Genomic DNA, 18,974 nt, shown 5'->3' with positions numbered 1-18,974 from the left:
AACTACGGTTCCACAGCAATAGCAGGTCGCGGCACGACGAAGTCGGGCACGACGCATTTGGCGAAGCAGTGTCTAGAAGAGGCTTAACGATCAAGTGCTACGACCAGAAGCACCAACTACGCGCAAGCGATACGCGACAAGGTCCCGTTTGGTGAAGCAGTGTCCGGAAGAGGCACTAGCACTAGCACTAGCTACTCTCGGATGAGACGCAACCAGGCTTCATTTTGTTCTTCTTGATCAAATGGAGACAATGAACTTTTCCGCTCCGAATAATTGTGAGTCTATTTTTCATGAGTATTTCATCCAGGATGAGATGTAGAGGATGATCCTCTACTGCTGAGAGAGCGGGGAGAGTTTTTTTTTACTCTAACGAATGATCGCTCTTCTTCTGACAGAGCACTGTTGGTGTGTGACTCTGAAAACACTTAATCAATGCTACGTGTAATCAGTGAATTGAATTGCGATCGTTGATTTCTCAGCCAGCTACAGAGAAGCTTATGAACATTCCTCATAGCGAAAATGAGATTGTGTGACTGCGTTATTGAAATTCTCTCCAACAAAATGTGGGCTGCTTGATCGTTTTAAGTGCGAGAAAGCATATTTCTCCCAAGGCGATTGACAAGGAGATGAGAAAAACCGAGCAAAAATCAAAAGAATCGAAGAAGCCTGGACGCAACATGCTCCCGTGTGGCGAAGCAGTGTCCGGAAGAGGCGTTTCAACACGACAGGCATTTCAGGATTGAATACTACGACCGGCAGCACCAGCTACGCTCGGAAGAAACGCAACAAGGTCCCGTGTGGCAAAGCATTGTTCGGAAGAGGCGTTTTCAGCATGATAGGTGCTTAAGGATCGTGTGCGACGACCTGCATCACCAGCTACTCTCAGATGAGACGAAACAAGGTCCCGTGTGGCAAAGAAGTGTTCGTAAGAGGCGCTTTCAGTACGGCAAGGGCTTCAAGATTGAGTGCAACGACCGACAGCACCAGCTAAGCGAAAGCGAGCAGTGTCCGGAATAGGCGTTCCAACACGACAGGCACTTCAGGATCGAATACTAAGACCAGCAGCACCAGCTACCCTCGGACGAAACGCAACAAGGTCGCGTGTGGCAAAACATTGTCCGGAAGAGGCGCTTTCAGCACGATAGGCGCTTCAGGATCGTGTGCGACGACCGGCATCACCAGCTACTCTCAGATGAGACGAAACAAGGTCCCGTGTGGCCCCTTCAGCATGATCGAGTACATTGACCAGCAGCAACAGCAACGCTCAAACGAAACGCAACAAGACTATGGCTGGGCAATGTCCGGAAGAGGCTCTTTCAGCACAACAGGCGCTTCAAGATCGAATGCTACGACCGGCAGCACCAGTTACTCTCAGATGAGAGGAAACAAGGTCCCGCGTGGCAAAGAAGTGTTCGTAAGAGGCGCTTCAGAATTGAGTACAACGACCAGCAGCTCCAGTTAAGCGCAAGTGAGACACGACAAGATCCCGTGCATTGTCCAGAAGAGGCGGTTTCAGCATGACAAGTAAATCAGGATCAAGCGCTACGGCCGATAGCAACAGCTACGCGCTAGCGAGACACGACAAGGTCCCGTATGGCAAAGCAGCTTTTAGTATAGGTGGTTTCACCATGACAGGCGCTTCAGGAACAAGTGCTAGAACCGGCAGCACCAGTTTCCTACGTTGGTACAAATCTGCTTGAAAATGAGTGAACATGGAAGAACCTGAAGATTTTTTTACGCGAAGATTTCATATTTCATCATCAGCAAATATTTTGCACTAGCTGACCCGGTGTGCTTTTCTTAAACTTTAAAAAATGCATTTCAAAAAATTTTCCTAAAATACCTATTTTTTTTATTTACATAGTATACCGTCTCACGACATAACTTGACGAACATAATTCCTATAATTCACTCGGTCCATGGCAACCGTTCTCCAATTCCTCGGGCACCCCACGTTCGCCAGATCACGCTCCACTTGGTCTAACCACCTCGCTCGTTGCGCCCCCGTTCGTCTTGTTCCTACCGGATTCGTAGCGAACACCTGTTTTGCAGGACAGTCGTCCGGCATTCTCGCAACATGTCCCGCCCAGCGTATCCGGCCAGCCTTCACCACCTTCTGGATACTGGGTTCGCCGTAGAGTCGCGCGAGCTCGTGGTTCATCCTTCGCCTCCACACTTCGTTCTCCTGTACGCCGCCAAAGATGGTTCTTAACACTCGTCGCTCGAATACTCCGAGTGTACGCAGGTCCTCCTAAAATACCTTTAATTTTAATTATTTTATGCGCATTATTTTATATCTCTATATTTTATATATAAGGTGACTTAAACTAATTTTCTGAAACTTGATCTCTAAACTTGTTTTCAAGACCTGAATTTTTTATACTGTTAATTATAGAGCTGATGATGGAAAAGCTCACAATAGAGATATTTTAGGAATCTAAAAATCGTCACATGGCACATTGGGCCATAATTGTTTGATAAGAGTTTAAGAGTTCTGTAAAGTAAAGTCTGATAAGTAAAATATAAATATGAATGCCTTTTTTTCTTCCTGACTCCGTCCTGAAAAAGGAGGGGTTTCAAACTAATCGTCCATTTTGCTTGATATGTTACTTTTGATTAAATAAAAGCCAGAAAGCAAGCCTCCCTTGAATGACTTAAGAATCGTTTCAAGAACTCAAGCATCTCATTACTTTAACCGTCTGCTGCACGAATTATAAAAAAAATTGTCGGTGTAAATAACATTTTTTTTAAGGGTTTTCAACTTATTGAATGATTCATCCAATAAACTCATCGGTGTAAATAACTTTATCGACCTCCTAAAACAAAGTAAATGCCATAAAAATAAAACTTTTTTTTGTTGTTGAAAATTTTTAAGTAGAGTAAAAAATTGAAAAAATTTTGTGGATTTCAAATTTTCTAAAGAAATTTCTGAAACACTTGAATATATTGGAAAATGATGCTTCTGAAAATTATGAACTTTTAAACAAATCAGATATAGAATATTGCTATTATTTGTATCTGCCTATCAAAGTATTGTATCCTTTTCTCATATTAATAAACAGATGGATTGATTAGGATTAAGCAACAAGTGTTATCCCCCCTTCCTTCTGTTCCATTGGTTCTGGCTGGACTGGTCTGATAGTTTTTCTCTCCAGATGATTCCAACTGTATGGTGGTCACATGGACAATTTCTCTAAGCATGAATCAACGTTAAGGTTGGGGCTGATGACAAAATGAAGCTCCTATTTCTGTCCCAACTATGAAGCTACTGACAACTACGTACTAGCATCAATTCGAGCAGGGCCTGAAACCTGTAAGAAATTCATTAAAACAAATTGCCTACCGATTTGATTTAATTTTTCTCACCAGGATACTCCTACGCAGGGAATGAAAACGAGGAAAAGTTGTGCTCTATGGGAGAAAATGGCTTCCCCAAAGGCAAAGGTGGTTTCAAATTTTTAAACTGTATTGTTTCGTCGAAGAAAATGAAGCAGAAGAACTAAGAAACAAGTAGCGAAAACATGAATGAAGAAAGTCAATCGATATTGTGACGTAAAGATTGGAAAAATAACTACGTATAGGATAGGCCAGCTTACCTTACCACAAATGCAAGAAAGAAAAGTAGCAAAACTCGAGCGAAACACGAGCCAAACGGTCAAAATATAAATAAATTGCTAGTGTTTATGATGCTCGATTGGATTATTCAAACAAACATTATCCTTACGATGGCACGTACATAGCAGCATTTTCTTGGTGGTAAAGATTTGCCATTATCACAGTTTAAGAGACTTTTGTCGATTTCGAAAAATGGCAAAGGTGTGAGGCAAATCTTGATCAAAAATCAGTTTGAAAATTTTTGGAAAAAAAACTAGCAATTTTGATTAAATCATGTATTCAACTTTGACAATTTTGAAAATTTTGAAATTTTGACAATTTTGACAACTTTGACAATTTTGACAATTTTGACAATTTTGACAATTTTGACAATTTTGACAATTTTGTCAATTTTGACAATTTTGACAATTTTGACAATTTCGACAATTTTGACAATTTTGACAATTTTGACAATTTTGACAATTTTGACAATTTTGACAATTTTGACAATTTTGACAATTATGACAATTTTGACAATTTTGACAAATTTGACAATTTTGACATTTTTGACAATTTTGACAATTTTGACAATTTTGACAATTTTGACAATTTTGAAAATTTTGACAATTTAGACAATTTCGACAATTTTGACAATTTTGACAATTTTGACAATTTTGACAATTTTGACAATTTTGAAAATTTTGACAATTTTGACAATTTTGACAATTTTGATAATTTTGACAGTTTTGACAATTTTGACAATTTTGACAATTTTGATAATTTTGATAATTTTGACAATTTTGACAATTTTGAAAATTTTGAAAATTTTGACAATTTTGACAATTTTGACAATTTTGACAATTTTGACAATTTTGACAGTTTTGACAATTTTGACAATTTGACAATTTTGACAATTCTGACAATTTTGACAATTTGACAATTTTGACAATTTTGACAATTTTGACAATTTTGACAATTTTGACAATTTTGACAATTTTGACAATTTAGACAGTTTTGACAATTTTGACAATTTTGACAATTTTGACAATTATGATAATTTTGTCAATTTTGACAATTTTGACAATTTTGACAATTTTTGACAATTTTGACAATTTTGACAATTTTGACAATTTTGACAATTTTGACAATTTTGACAATTTTGACAATTTTGAAAATTTTGACAATTTTGACAATTTTGACAATTTTGACAATTTTGACAATTTTGACAATTTTGACAATTTTGACAATTTTGACAATTTTGACAATTTTGACAGTTTTGTCAAAGTTGACAATTTTGACAATTTGACAATTTCGACAATTTTGACAATTTTGACAATTTTGACAATTTTGACAATTTTGACAATTTTGACAAATTTGACAATTTTGACAATTTTGACAATTTTGACAATTTTGACCATTTTGACCATTTTGTCAATTTTGACAATTTCGACAATTTTGACAATTTTGACTATTTTGACAATTTTCACAATTTCAACAATTTGGACAATTTTGACAATTTGGACAATTTTGACAATTTCGACAATTTTGACAATTTTGACAATTTTGACAATTTTGACAGTTTTGACAATTTTGACTATTTCGACAATTTTGAAAATTTCTACAATTTTGACAATTTTGACAATTTTGACAATTTTGACAATTTTGACAATTTTGACAATTTTGACAATTTTGACAACTTTGTCGATTTTCACAATTTTTATAATTTTGACAATTATAACTTATTTGTTTATTTTTTCGATTTCTTCAGAGTTCAAATCTCACATTTAAAATACTGTGAACAGTTGATTAGGCCGTTGAAATGTGTTCAACCATTTCGTCTATTTTCTTCAGGTGGTGAGGGAGAATTCCGACAATTCGTACGATTTGATTCAAGTGGTCATCATCGCATTTTTCTTTCTTTTCACAACAGGTGTTATTGAGATTCTTTTCCGAGAATCAGCTTTGACTTGCCGTCTTCTTGACAGTCGAATTTTCCCTCTTCCCTCTTGTGTTAGAAATTCCATTCATTCATTCAATTATGAAATGAAACCCCCACTTTGCACTGGTACTCATGTTCCCAACAACTGTTGCTTTTTATTCGTTTCTTTTTTGGCTAAATGCTAAATGAGAAAATAATAAACACCTAAATTGCACAAACAACACCGGGATTGATTTGGACCCAGCACTCGAGATCGACCGCAAAACGGCCTGCAGGGGGTGAGAGATAAATTTCGACATTCCATTTTATGTTTACTTTTGTTTTTTTTTTTTTTGTTAATTTTTCACTTTTGTGGAAAATGGCTAATTTAATTTCCAACAGCGCGCGATTATTGTGGGTGCGAATTTTCCTTTTGTTAAATTAGCCTCTTTCCGGTTTGAGTCTTGGAGGGTTTTACATCCAGCCGGTCAATGTTTTCCCTGTGACTTTCGATTTGCCCTTGTCCGAGAAGGCTGGAGATGGGGGTGGAGTGTCTCGGCGACTTGGGGTTGGAGACGGAGATCTTTTCGGAGTCGGAGACTTGGCCGATCCGGTCGGGGACAACGTATCTTTGGGGAGACTTTCCAGGGATTTCACCTCTGATTTAGGGGGTGGAGAAGGCGACTTTCCCTTGACGGTTTTAATCGAACCTGCTTTGCTGACGTCAGTCGAGCTCGGTTTTCCGGAGTCCGTTCTCTGTTCCAGCGGTGGACTACTAGAAGGGATCGGAGACTGGGGACGTTCCGGGATGCTATCAACTCGTTTCGGAGAAAGGCATCGATCACCATCTTCGCTTCCGAATTCCTCGTTGGGATCTTCGATGATCGGAGAGCGGACTCGCACCTTGGTCATGTCGACTCCACCTCCTCCTCCTCCAACTTCTTCCTTGAAGGCTGTGCTGGCTACCACCACTTCCGGTTGATCGACGGTGGTCGCTGCCGTTGGGGAAGGTGGGGCCTCCTTCAGAGGGATTTCGGTTTCCTTTTTCAATGGTTCCGGGGAGGGATCTTTCGTTGCAGGCGAAGCGTCGATACTCTGTAACGGATAAAAATTATCAAAACGATATGGTTTGAAGATCAGGCATCTGGTGAATTATTTTCACTCAATACTCGTATTAAAAACAAATTGAAAGCTTCCAGACAAGATTGAAGAACGAAGACGTCAAAAGAATCATCATGACGTTAAAAGACTATCGTCAAAACCTTATGAAAATCTAGGGAGTCGCCTTGCCCATACTTTAAACACCGTGGTAAAATATCATCGGAAAAGTATGAATATTACCTAAAACCAATGAAATAAAAATGATCTTAAACTGTCCGACAGGAAGTTTCATGTTGGTAGAGTAATCTTCTCAGAATTTTTAGCGCCAGCAATATCCGGGCAAATTTGGGAAATACTCATGAGTTCTTCAGTTAAAAAGGAAGATGAGAACCACACGAAACAATCTAAAAAATACATAATAACTCTAATTGAGTTTTCATTTTGTTTAAAAAAAAGTGGCAAAATTCGGGCTCTTTTCAACAAAAACTGGGCATCCGGGCCAGATTGGATCATTCCTTAAATTTGATTTTTAATATCCGGAGAAGTCTGGGAAAATCGGACAATCTGGCAAGTTTATGTTGAAGGCATCGATGTTTGTTTCATTAGATACTTACTCAGCCCTATCATTGATCTTAAGTGTGTTCTATGTTCTATGCAGCTTAAAATACAAGTTCTTATTGATACTTTCAATTTCCTAAACAAGTCTAAATGACCTTCTATTCAGCTTCCAGCGGCCTTTTAAATATGATGGCTAGCATCTTACAAATGCTAAAACCACCAACCCACAGAAAGTGTACTATGTATGCCGTAACCGGGACTCGATCTCATGCCCGCTGGCTTAGAAGATTTGGAGGTTATCCTCTACGCCACAGGCTGCGACATGCATTAAAAGTTTATATTAGCCTGAATAAGAAGTACTCGAGAGAAATGAAAATATGTAGTTGATTTGAACTTCTGAACGATAATAAAAAAGTCTAAACAAGTAGAATAGAACATTTTTGTGCGTTCCAAGTACCTTAAAAAATCCAAGTTTCAATATAACCTATCGTGCTTGATTACGAACTTGTAACGTACTTTTTGGTTCCCTTCAGTACTTCTACATGAGGAACTACATCGCCGGTGTCATCAAAGGGCCCTAGAAATCGATATTCGGGAACGTAAGTGGAGATGGATTGGGCACACGCTGCGGAAAGATGAAAACGAGATTTGCAGAGAGGCGCTAGATTGGAATCCAACAGGACATCGAAGAAGAGGCAGACCCAGAAACTCGTGGCGGCGAAGTCTAGCCGCTGAAATCTGAACTGTCGACGAGAATCTCAACTGGGATCAGGTGCAGACGCTGGCTCCGGATCGTCAACAGTGGAGGCCTTTTACCACGGCACCGAAGTGTAGTGAAGAAATGTGATAGAGAATATATATGAGGTAAAGAAAAGTAAATCTGGTTTGTATAATAAAAATAAATTTATATTTTACATCAGTGCAAAGAAAGAACAAATAACCCAGAGATAAAAAAGAGTAGTTTTGAGAGCAAGAGACAGAAAATTACTATTTTGAAGAGTGAGTATAGAGCAAAATACGAGAAGAAAAGAACTGTCAAATAGGTGAGGAATTATGGTTTTGTGACTGTTGAAGAAAAAAAAGTTTATAGAAATTGAAAAGAATATAGAACAGTTAGACCACCGGTTACGACAATGGCACAGTTTAAGGTAGGTTAAGCTCCCGAATATTTAATTGAGGGTTAGAAAAAGGATATATTTTTTTTCAAATTACGAATATTTAAGGCAGATTTCTTAAAAGGATAATAAATAAAAATGGCGTCTTTGTTCAGGTGAAAATGCGTATCGCTGATAATTTGACGAACTCGGTCTGAAAATGACGGCAGTCTATCCCTTTTTTTTCTGAGGAAATATCTGTATATTTATTTCTGAACGATGATTATTCCAGATGACTGGAAAAAATTGTTCAAAGTGTAGTTTAGAGTGTTTGCTAGAATGGTTTATTTTAAAGCGTTTCGTAGAGGCGTATAAGTAGCAGCACGTTAATGTACGAAAAGTTCTTACGGCTCTCGTAAGAAGGACAGATCCAAAGTGCAATTTAGAAATACAAACCCCATGAGAAGACAGTTCATATAATTGAAGTACAAACCTCCTGAGAGGGGCAGTACTTAAATGGGAGTACAAACCCCCTGAGAGGGGCAGTACTTGATGTGAGTACAAACCCCCTGAGAGGGGCAGTACTTGAATGAGAGTACAAACCCCCTGAGAGGGGCAGTACATTGAATGGAAGTACAAACCCCCTGAGAGGGGCAGTACTGGAATAGAAGAACAAACCCCCTGAGAGGGGCAGTACTGGAATAGAAGTACAAACTCCCTGAGAGGGGCAGTACTTAAATGGAAGTACAAACCCCATGAGAGGGGCAGTACATTGAATGGAAGTACAAACCCCCTGAGGGGCAGTACTAGAATAAACGTACAAACCCCTGAGAGGGGCAGTACATTGAATGGAAGTACAAACTCCCTGAGAGGGGCAGTGCTCAAATAGAAGTACAAACCCCCTGAGAGGGGCAGTATTCGAATTAGAATACAAACCCCCTGAGAGTGGCAGTACATGGAATTTAAGTACGGAGTACGGATAATAAACTGAAATGACTTCCTAGGAGGATGACCAACATTATGCTATCTATATCACTTGCGAGGATAAGATAAGCTATGAAAAGCTCGAACTGAATCATGTAGAGGGGTTTTTTTTTAAAGAAAATCAACCTTTATTCCCTGCGAATATAGCAAACTGTCAATATATGGCAATATATGATAAGCTCTGGGAAGCTGCAATTAGTTTATGTGTGTCTAGATCTCTGAGAAGCTATCAGTGCAGTGGTGTTTGTAAGAATTATAATTTGTTTGACTCGAACTTTTCTTTTCGGTCGTGCTCCGGGAGTCGAACCATTTGGTCGGTGGTGGTTTTTCCAGCTTTCCTACGGCTTTGTTGATTACTGCGGGATTGGCGGAGTAAGAGCCGACTCGTTTTGTTTCGTAACGTGATGCTTGTGAGTTTGGCTACCGGTTTACGCCTTACGCCAGGGTTTACGCAATCGACCCACATAGACGAGAAGTGAAATTTTGCGCTATCAAAAGTAAACACGTTACATGTGTTACGTGCTCTATTTTTCGAAAATGCACGATCAGTTTAATTCAACGATAAATCAAATTATTTACACGGTTTGAATAACGTCTGATGACAATTGGTGTTTGTGACCAAACCTATAGTTTATATGTGTGTGAAATTACCATTAATTATTTTCAATAATTGTAAAAGATAAAAAACTTGAACAACCCTAGTGAAGAAACAACATAACAGTGAGTTACCGAATGAATTGTTTTGACACGGTAACTCACCAACCAGCTGATGAAAGCAACAACAACACAACATAAACCAGTCTGAAATAAATCTCGAAGTGGCAACATCAGCTCCGTGCTCGTTGATTGTTTTGTACCGTCGGTCGAGTTGTAGAAGTAATAAAGTGGTGTTTTATTTGTAAATCGGTCGTCTATTTTGTGTTTCTAAACGCATCCGAAAACCTGATCAGCGTTTATTGTGCCGTGAATTGCGTGTGGACTAAAACAATCGAGTGCAACAATTCTTTCCTCCCGACCCGTCGGCAGTGGAGAAGCTGCGAGCCAACCAACCATCAGCGCTAATCGATTGACCGACCCGAGGTGCACCCGCTGCTGTTGCTGTTGATTGCTGCGAAGGCAGCAAATGGTAAAGCCTCCGATTCTTGAACCTGGTAAGCTACCCCCTGAATCCTCAACATTGGTCCTTCGGCCGGATCGGAGGAATTCCCCACACGGAAGGTAGCGGTGAGTACACCATTTTCTTTACTCGACGCGCTGGCTGCATCAAGTTGGGCCATTTTGCTTGCCTTTTGTACTGCTGTACATTGTTTTTCGAGCCAAGAAAGCGCAAAGTGAAGCCAAGCCAACAGCACAAAGCCACCAACAGCTGCTAATTTTGACCTGCTGCTATGTGGATGTTTTACACCGGTCAGCAAAAATTGGGAAAGTGGATTTGATTGATTTTTGGCGAAAAAGTTTTGGACTTGGAATTCTTCTGGCAAATTCAGTCCTTATGCACCTGAGGCTTATATATTGGCAATATTGATTAATATTATATGCGATTGGGTGTGAGTGGGTGGCAGTCTTCGCGAAAGAATTGTGTGTCGCGTCGGGAAGGATTTTTTCGTCGATTTTAACACACAATTCTCGGTTTCGTTTCGTGTTAAGATTGATACACCGCGACGGGAAGGATTGAATCGTACGATTTGTATCATTCTTCGTCGCGTAGAAGTGTAAATCCGCGACGGGAAGGATTTAATCGTTCGATTGGTTTACACTTCCGCCGTCGTGTTAAAAACCAGTACATCGGTTCGGGAAGGATTTCGTTTTCGTTTTTTGTGCTGTGTTTTCGTTATCGTACAGTGGTGGTAGCAAGTGTCAGTGTATTTCAACATGCCGAAAACCAAGTCAGACGAAAGAGTGGAGGATGCCATCATTCGTCGCAAGGCCATTCTGACAAATCTATCGGATGTTGAAAGATTTACGAGGGAATTCAACGTGGATCGAGATGTTGGGCGGCTTCAAGTTCGACAAGATCTAGTTGATCGGATCTACGACCAGTTCCAGAAAACGCAAACCGTCATCGAGAAGTGGGATGGACCAGATCGGCTTGAAATGCGTTTGGCTGAGAGATCGACCATCGAGGAAAGGTTTTGTGAGGTGAAAGCATTCCTGTTGAACAATATCCCGGAAAGGTTGAGCAGTTCTACATCAGCAGAGCCGACTGTTCAAGCCAGCACAGCTATGTTTCATCTACGCCTGCCCAAAATAGATTTGCCGAGGTTCGATGGTGATTTTTCGCGATGGTTGTCGTTCCGAGACACGTTCAAGTCCATGGTGCACTCGAATCCAGATGTTCCAGCGGTTGCAAAGTTGCAGTACCTGCTACAGAGCTTGGAAGGCGAAGCCAAAAAACCTTTCGAGTCCGTAAACGTTGAGGCTGACAGTTATCTCATCACTTGGGAAGCGTTGATGAAGAGGTATGATAACCAGCGGTACTTGAAACGACAGCTCTTCAGGGCAATGTATGACCTCCAACCTTTGAGAGAGGAATCTTCAAAGGATCTTCATACCTTGACGGATGACTTTGATCGCCATGTGAAGGCCATGGCTAAACTGGGTGAGCCGGTAGGTTACTGGGATACTCCGCTAGTGAATCTACTGTGCTACAAGCTGGATCCAACGACACTTCGAGCCTGGGAGGAGAAAACAAGTGATTTGAGAGACATCACGTATCAAGAGCTGATCGACTTTCTGTACTCTCGAGCGATGATGCTGAAGACGATCGTCTCAGAAGAACAGCGCAACCTGCAAACTATTCCAGCGAGGATGACGGGATCCCAACCGAAGAAGGCGTTTCGATTAGTGGCCAATCCTGTTGCGTCTGATCCAAAACCCGATTTACCCGTGTGCGTAGTATGTTCCGAACGACACCATCTATTTCGCTGTAGGAAATTCGCCAGTTTCTCTCCAAACAACCGTCGTCAAGTTGTCACATCGCACCGTTTGTGTTGGAATTGTTTCAATTTTGGACATTTAGCAAGAACCTGTTCCTCTCGACACACTTGTCGTTTCTGCAATGGTAAGCATCACTCTCTCCTCCACGATGCAATCAAGACCACCTTTTTCAATTCGCTACCGGAACCAACGTCGTTATTGTCGAATTCACCCCTACCAGCTCCGCAGCGCAGTACCGCTCCTCCAGATGCAGATCCGCAACCATCAACTTCGAGCCAACAAGTCTGTATGACTGTTCAGGCATCAAAAAGTACAGTTTTGCTAGAAACAGTGATGCTTTTGGTGGTTGACAGTACGGGGAAGGAAATTCCGGCGCGAGCGCTACTGGATTCCGCTAGTATGTGCAGCTTCATGACGGAGAAGTTGGCCAACACTCTCGATCTCCGCCGTTCTACCGTTGACATTGCTGTTTCAGGGATTGGTGAATCATCCAAGCAGATCAAGCGCCAGTTAACAGCGAAGATTCGCTCAACCGTAACAAAGTACGCCACGAAGCTAGATTTCCTTATCCTCAAAAGGCCAACAGTTTGCCTACCGACAGTGAGAATTGATGTTGCTGCTTGGAAAATTCCCGACGTTGACCTGGCTGATCCACATTTTTTCATTCCTGCGGACATTGACCTCATCGTTGGCGGAGAAGTGTACCATGAACTTCACGGCGGCAGCAAGATTTCCCTCGGCAATGAGATGCCGACTTTAGTGGAGACTGTTTTTGGATGGGCTGTATCCGGATCGGCTCCGATAAATTCCTCCGTAACACCCCGGTTATGCCATCTTACGACCATCGATCGAGACCTAGAACAATCCATCGAAAGGTTCTGGGAACTCGAATCTCTGTTGCCGTCCCAAGCTCTGTCAGCTGAAGAAATAAAGTGTGAAGAAGTGTTCAGTGCTACCACCACTCGCGATTCGTCCGGTCGTTTCGTTATTAGATTGCCACTCACTAGTGATCCCCAGGTACGTGTTGAAGAATCCAGATCCGTCGATGAGCGCCGCTTCCGAAGTCTAGAGAGAAGACTTAAGCGAGATCCTGCCACTCGAGAAGCCTACGTTTGTTTCATGGCCGACTACGAACGTTTGGGCCACATGAACAAGTTGACCGATCCAGTAGACGACTCTGTCCCCCACTGCTATCTACCACATCATCCAGTCTTCAAGGAGTCAAGCACAAGCACCAAGGTCCGTGTTGTTTTTGACGCTTCGTGCAAGACATCAACCGATTACTCCATCAACGATATGCAGTTGGTGGGACCTACTATCCAGGACGATCTACTGTTGACCATTATGCGCTTCCGAACCCATCCAATCGCACTCGTAGCCGACATTGAGAAGATGTACCGCCAAATACAACTGCACCTAGACGACTGTACGTATCAACGAATTCTCTGGCGCCAAAGTCCCGAAGAGCCTCTCGCAACGTTTGAGCTGCAGACTGTGACGTACGGTTTCGCTTCAGTACCATTTTTGGCCACTCGCACATTACAACGCCTCGCTGAAGATGAGGTCAATCGTTTTCCTGTTGCCGCCCCAGTTTTCAAGAACGGCTTCTACGTTGACGACTGTTTAACTGGTGCTGAAGATGTCGAATCCTCCGTTCAACTCCGCCGAGAAGCATCCGCTCTACCTGCTTCAGTCGGTTTTCCACTCGAGAAATGGGCATCCAATGTTCCTGAAGCGCTTCGAGCGTCGTACCAAGCTGATTGGAAGGAGTTTCACAGCACGCAAGATACAACCGCTACGATCCAAGTTCCTCGCTACGTGTTCTCCGCCAATGTCACTGTCAATGCCAATGCCAACGCCAACCGTGCTCTCGAGTTGTCAGCCGTCCAAACGAGTTCAACGAATCGTATCTTCCGATTGTACTCCAGTTACCAGAAACTAAGGCGCCTCATCGCTCACTGCCTGCGATACTTCCGCTTGTTGAAAGCTGATGTACGGAAGTCGAAAAGTGATCCATTCCTAGCGCTAACCACCGCCGATTTGAAAGAAGCAGCCTTCGTTCTGTGTCGTCTTGCCCAGAAACAGAGTCTTCCTGAGAAGTTAGTCACCCTTGCATCGAACAGTCGCCCTCCATCTTCATCGCAGTTGAAGTACATCCGCACCAAACTGAATTCAAATGGAATTATTCGAATTGTTCTGTTCGTGAAACATCCGCTATTAAATCTGTTGGCGAAGTATTATCATGGGAATTTACTTCACGTCGGCCCACAACTAATGCTCCCCACGATCCGTCAAAACCATTGGATTATTGGAGGACGCAATCTAGTGCGCCGCACATTCCATGAATGCCACAAGTGTTTCCGAAGCAGACCGAAGGTGATCCTGCTGATGAACGTGTCAACCATTGGAGAACCGGTCACCGCAGTTCCTGGAAAAACGCATTGAGTAGAGCTGCACTCTAAGACAGCTCCTGCACAGAATTTCATTGATCAGGTGATTGCGGTTCCAAAATTTTTATACCTTGTTTGTTGGTCTACTGGGTTCCCTTTTGATTCCCAGAACCAAGCTCCAGATGGTGTTACGTTTTCGTCATCTCCGCCTGTATATTGCGGACCTCCCAGAACCAGTAGTCGCAGATTGCAGCCTGAATGAGTAGAGCTACACTCTAAGTTAGCTCCTGTACATCAATTTTGAAAATCAGGTGATTGCGATTCCAAATATCCCCATATTTTGTTTGTTGGGCTACTGGGTTCCTTCTTGCTCCGCAGAAATCAACGCTCCAAGTGTGGTCGCACTTCATCGTTTCCGGCTTCGTGTGGTGGACATCCTTTCCCATCGAATACTCCTAGCACCGGCTGATTGAAAGCAGTAGTCGGTGGTCGCAGCTTATATGAGTAGAGCTACACTCTAAGTTAGCTCCTGTATGACAACCATAAGCACCAGGTGATTGCGGTTCCAATCCTTTATTTGTATGTTTGTTGGTCTACTGGGATCCTCTTTGTTCCACAGAAAACAAAGCTCCAGATGGTGTCCGTACCGCCCAGTTCCAATCGCTCCTCCTGCTTCCCCTGGTGCCATCATGCGTCCTGTTGGTCCACGTAGTCGAAGACGAAGGAAACCGATGAAGGCTCCCCAATCATACCGAAGCGAGTGTTGAAATGTCCGTGCCATTTCAAGGTGGCCGGAATGTTTGTGACCAAACCTATAGTTTATATGTGTGTGAAATTACCATTAATTATTTTCAATAATTGTAAAAGATAAAAAACTTGAACAACCCTAGTGAAGAAACAACATAACAGTGAGTTACCGAATGAATTGTTTTGACACGGTAACTCACCAACCAGCTGATGAAAGCAACAACAACACAACATAAACCAGTTAAAATAAAATCTCGAAGTGGCAACATCAGCTCCGTGCTCGTTGATTGTTTTGTACCGTCGGTCGAGTTGTAGAAGTAATAAAGTGGTGTTTTATTTGTAAATCGGTCGTCTATTTTGTGTTTCTAAACGCATCCGAAAACCTGATCAGCGTTTATTGTGCCGTGAATTGCGTGTGGACTAAAACAATCGAGTGCAACAATTCTTTCCTCCCGACCCGTCGGCAGTGGAGAAGCTGCGAGCCAACCAACCATCAGCGCTAATCGATTGACCGACCCGAGGTGCACCCGCTGCTGTTGCTGTTGATTGCTGCGAAGGCAGCAAATGGTAAAGCCTCCGATCTAATTGAACCCAGTAAGCTACCCCCTGAATCCTCAACAATTGGGTATTATTTACCCATAACAAAAATGTTAAAAAGAATTTCTTGAAATAAGTTTTGCAAATATTAATTTAAAATAACACTATAAATAAATAGTGAGTGTAATTAAAATAATTAAATAAAAGATAGATTGAGTATATTAACTTGTTTGGAAGGTTAAGAAAATCAGTTTGATCGAGATTGAAGAAGCGAACGGAATTATGGTTTTGTGACTGGTGAAGAAAAAAAAGTTTATAGAAATTGAAAAGAATATAGAACAATAAGACCACCGGTTACGACACGGAGGATCGGCGCGGGATCATTAAGTAAGTAAGTAAGTAAGTAAGTCAGTACTTCTTGCGAACTCTTTGGTTCCATGCTGAACTTGTTACGAACATTTCGGTTCCATGAGGAACTTCTGTAGAGCTTCAAGGCTAATATTTGCGTTATGATTTTGCACCAGAGTGAATAACAAAACTTCAAAGTTACGGATATACGAACAACGAATAAAACCCACAAATAAATAAACTTTTTTAATCAAAACGGAAAGATGACATAAATCATTTCACTATATTTTTTAATTTTAATAATTTTCTTATCTAACCAATCGAAACAAAAAACACATCTCTTCGTTTATGATTCGGTTTCTCCTTTTTTTTATTGCGGAGATATTGTAATTTTTAGCGATTTTTCCAGCTTTGCGTGCGAGTAGCTCGGATTTTCGCGATGCGCGAGAAAAATTTTGACACTCTGCTCTTCTTCCTTGGACGACATTTTGACAACTGAAGAGTGAATTCCAAAATCAAAATAGAAGCAACATTCTACACATACACACACACACTTTCAAAATGAGGGGTGTTCAGGTTTTTTAAATGCAAAATTGAAAGAAATACGTCAAGTTGATAGTGACCAAATTTTGACCGTATCACCTTTTATTAATTCTTATTCTTTGGAAGAAAATGCCTGGGGATTTTGTGGCGAACGCATCAAAGAAGGGAAAGACAAGTAAACAAAGGACATGAAATTAGTCTCGGCTGGCAACAAAGATCCTCATGTTGGTGAAGGATCTAAAGAAAATTCTAGAAATTCTAAGGTAGCGGGGGCCACAAAAAATATCAGTTACTCATCCATCCATTGAAAGACCCTCAACGCTTATGCACCCCAGAATGAACCAAATGTTGACTCCAAACAGCCATGGTACAGGTTGGATAGGATCAATAGGTCTATTCTTCTGATCCAAAGCATTAGGAATTTGAAAGAAGTAAAACTATTCGAATTTAGCTGCGAAATCGACAAACTCACAAGTCTTGGCATTCAACAGCATCTTCAACAAAGTAAGTTGAGACTCCAAAGAGTTTGGGTTCTAGCTGAGCAGGATGGAAAACCCTGTGATTTTGTGACGAAAATGTAGCCAAGTAGACTGATAAAGCACTTAAAGCGATACAGAAGAATTTTTCAGGTGGTGCACTTTAAGAGTGCTGTGTTTGATGATCACTTTTGGAGTCGAACTCGTGGACTTCTGCTTAGCAGGCAAACTGACTTTCCAACTGAGCTACATATATAACGAGCCTCTTGCAATTCTTATAGTAAGATACAAATAAGTTTTGTAAGCCCTGCCTGTGCCTGACCTTCAGTACGTCTTTGAAACTAAAATACCTATGCAATATTACGGGTAGTAGACTATTATCCATTATCAATCAATACTCACTTCAATCTTCTCCACCAGTTTCTTTATGGAACCCCTCTTAACCGAGGTTCTCCGCTCGGTCTCGAACCCAGCCTCATCAACTGGACTCGTCTCCTTCAGGTCTTTTTTCAACTTGGTGGTCATAAACTTGACGTAGGCCACTCGAGTAACCGGCGTTACCTCCGAAAGCTTCGGATTAAACTCAACCAGATTGTCGGTGTTCATCTCCAGACCCTGATTAGCAGAGTCGATGATCTGTTTCCTCAAACTCTGCCGGCTACGACGCATGATGGCCTCCGTTGAGTTACCAATCGGATCACGAGCCACCGTACTCTTGCGAACCAGAGCGTTCCAATCCTCAGGCTTCCTGTAAGTATAAGAAACAGTTCGTTAGGCAGCTTCATGAAATTTGCCCTCAAAAATTGATACTTCTTTTTGCTTCCGGTTTTGGCTCCGATGGCTTTGGCAATGGTACTGAAAACATCCGGCGTTACGGCTCGATCCGCTGCATTTTGGAACGTTTCATTAAGCAGTCCCTCGACAAAACCGATCTGGAAGTCCTTCAGGATGCGCCGCTCCATGACGCGACCCTTTTTGCCAGCGACTAATAAGGGATACAGTACAGAATTTAGTTTAAAACTCATATTTCTAAGAAGTTAAGAACAAGCAAATTGTGCTACCTAGTGCGACGAACGGATGATCTGTGAGTAAGGAAGATGATTGTACTTACTGCATAATCATCAAATTTTTTGTTAATTTTTTTAAGAGTATCAGTAAGGGTGACTCAAAGCTTTGCTTTGAAATTCACGTTCAAAATTTCGTTAATAAATTAAAAAAAAAATTAAATCAAATTTGAATCTGATTACAAACATTTCAATTTGATGGAACATAGAATGGTTAAAACACTGAAAACGAAACACTGCTAGGTGCGATTCGCTAGGCCATTCTAGATTTGTGTTTTCAAACTATACACACAATACACCCACATTTGTACAATCTGCAAAATATTCATTTTATAGTTAAAAAACTAAAATAGGACAATTCCAACCCCTAAACCCGGAAAGAATTAAAACGAGGGAGCAAGGGGAAATGACAAATGAGTGCCCGCTGGCTATACTGACACCCACTTGAAGCGTCGTTCGGATTGAGGCGGGGTGTTTGCATCCCGTTCTGGTGCAGGATATCGATCAGCTCGTAGCGCAGGGTGCTGATGTCCTGTCGGATCTCCATCACATCGTCCTCGGTGATACCGAAATCGTCTCGCTTTCTTTGCTCCGCAGTGACATAACGACGGACCAGCAGTTTCATCACATTCTCATGCCGCCTTTGGGCTTTATCCCGGTTCCGTTTCTGTCCGAAAGAAAAA

The 18,974-nt window shown here is 41.5% G+C and overlaps 1 protein-coding gene across 2 annotated transcripts in view; it reads right to left on the bottom strand.

Moving 5' to 3' along the window:
- Window positions 1-5,650: 5,650 nt before the first annotated feature.
- Window positions 5,651-18,974, bottom strand: part of LOC129751351 (transient receptor potential protein) — a 44,566-nt gene continuing 31,242 nt past the window's right edge. Inside the window, exons 12-15 of one of the 2 annotated variants that reach the window (XM_055746800.1) lie at window positions 18,736-18,958; window positions 18,038-18,212; window positions 17,630-17,975; window positions 5,651-6,607 (exon numbers count right to left, since the gene is read on the bottom strand). In XM_055746800.1, coding sequence (XP_055602775.1) covers window positions 5,987-6,607; window positions 17,630-17,975; window positions 18,038-18,212; window positions 18,736-18,958 — 1,365 coding nt within the window. In that variant the 3' untranslated portion in view covers window positions 5,651-5,986. The remainder of the gene's footprint in view (window positions 6,608-17,629; window positions 17,976-18,037; window positions 18,213-18,735; window positions 18,959-18,974) is intronic. The other variant, XM_055746807.1, reaches the window with a different exon arrangement.

Source organism: Uranotaenia lowii, chromosome 1 (genome assembly GCF_029784155.1).
Source record: "Uranotaenia lowii strain MFRU-FL chromosome 1, ASM2978415v1, whole genome shotgun sequence".
Lineage (NCBI taxonomy): Eukaryota > Metazoa > Arthropoda > Insecta > Diptera > Culicidae > Uranotaenia > Uranotaenia lowii.
Note: the sequence above shows the minus strand (reverse complement) of the source record. Positions and strands in the feature narration are given on the sequence as shown.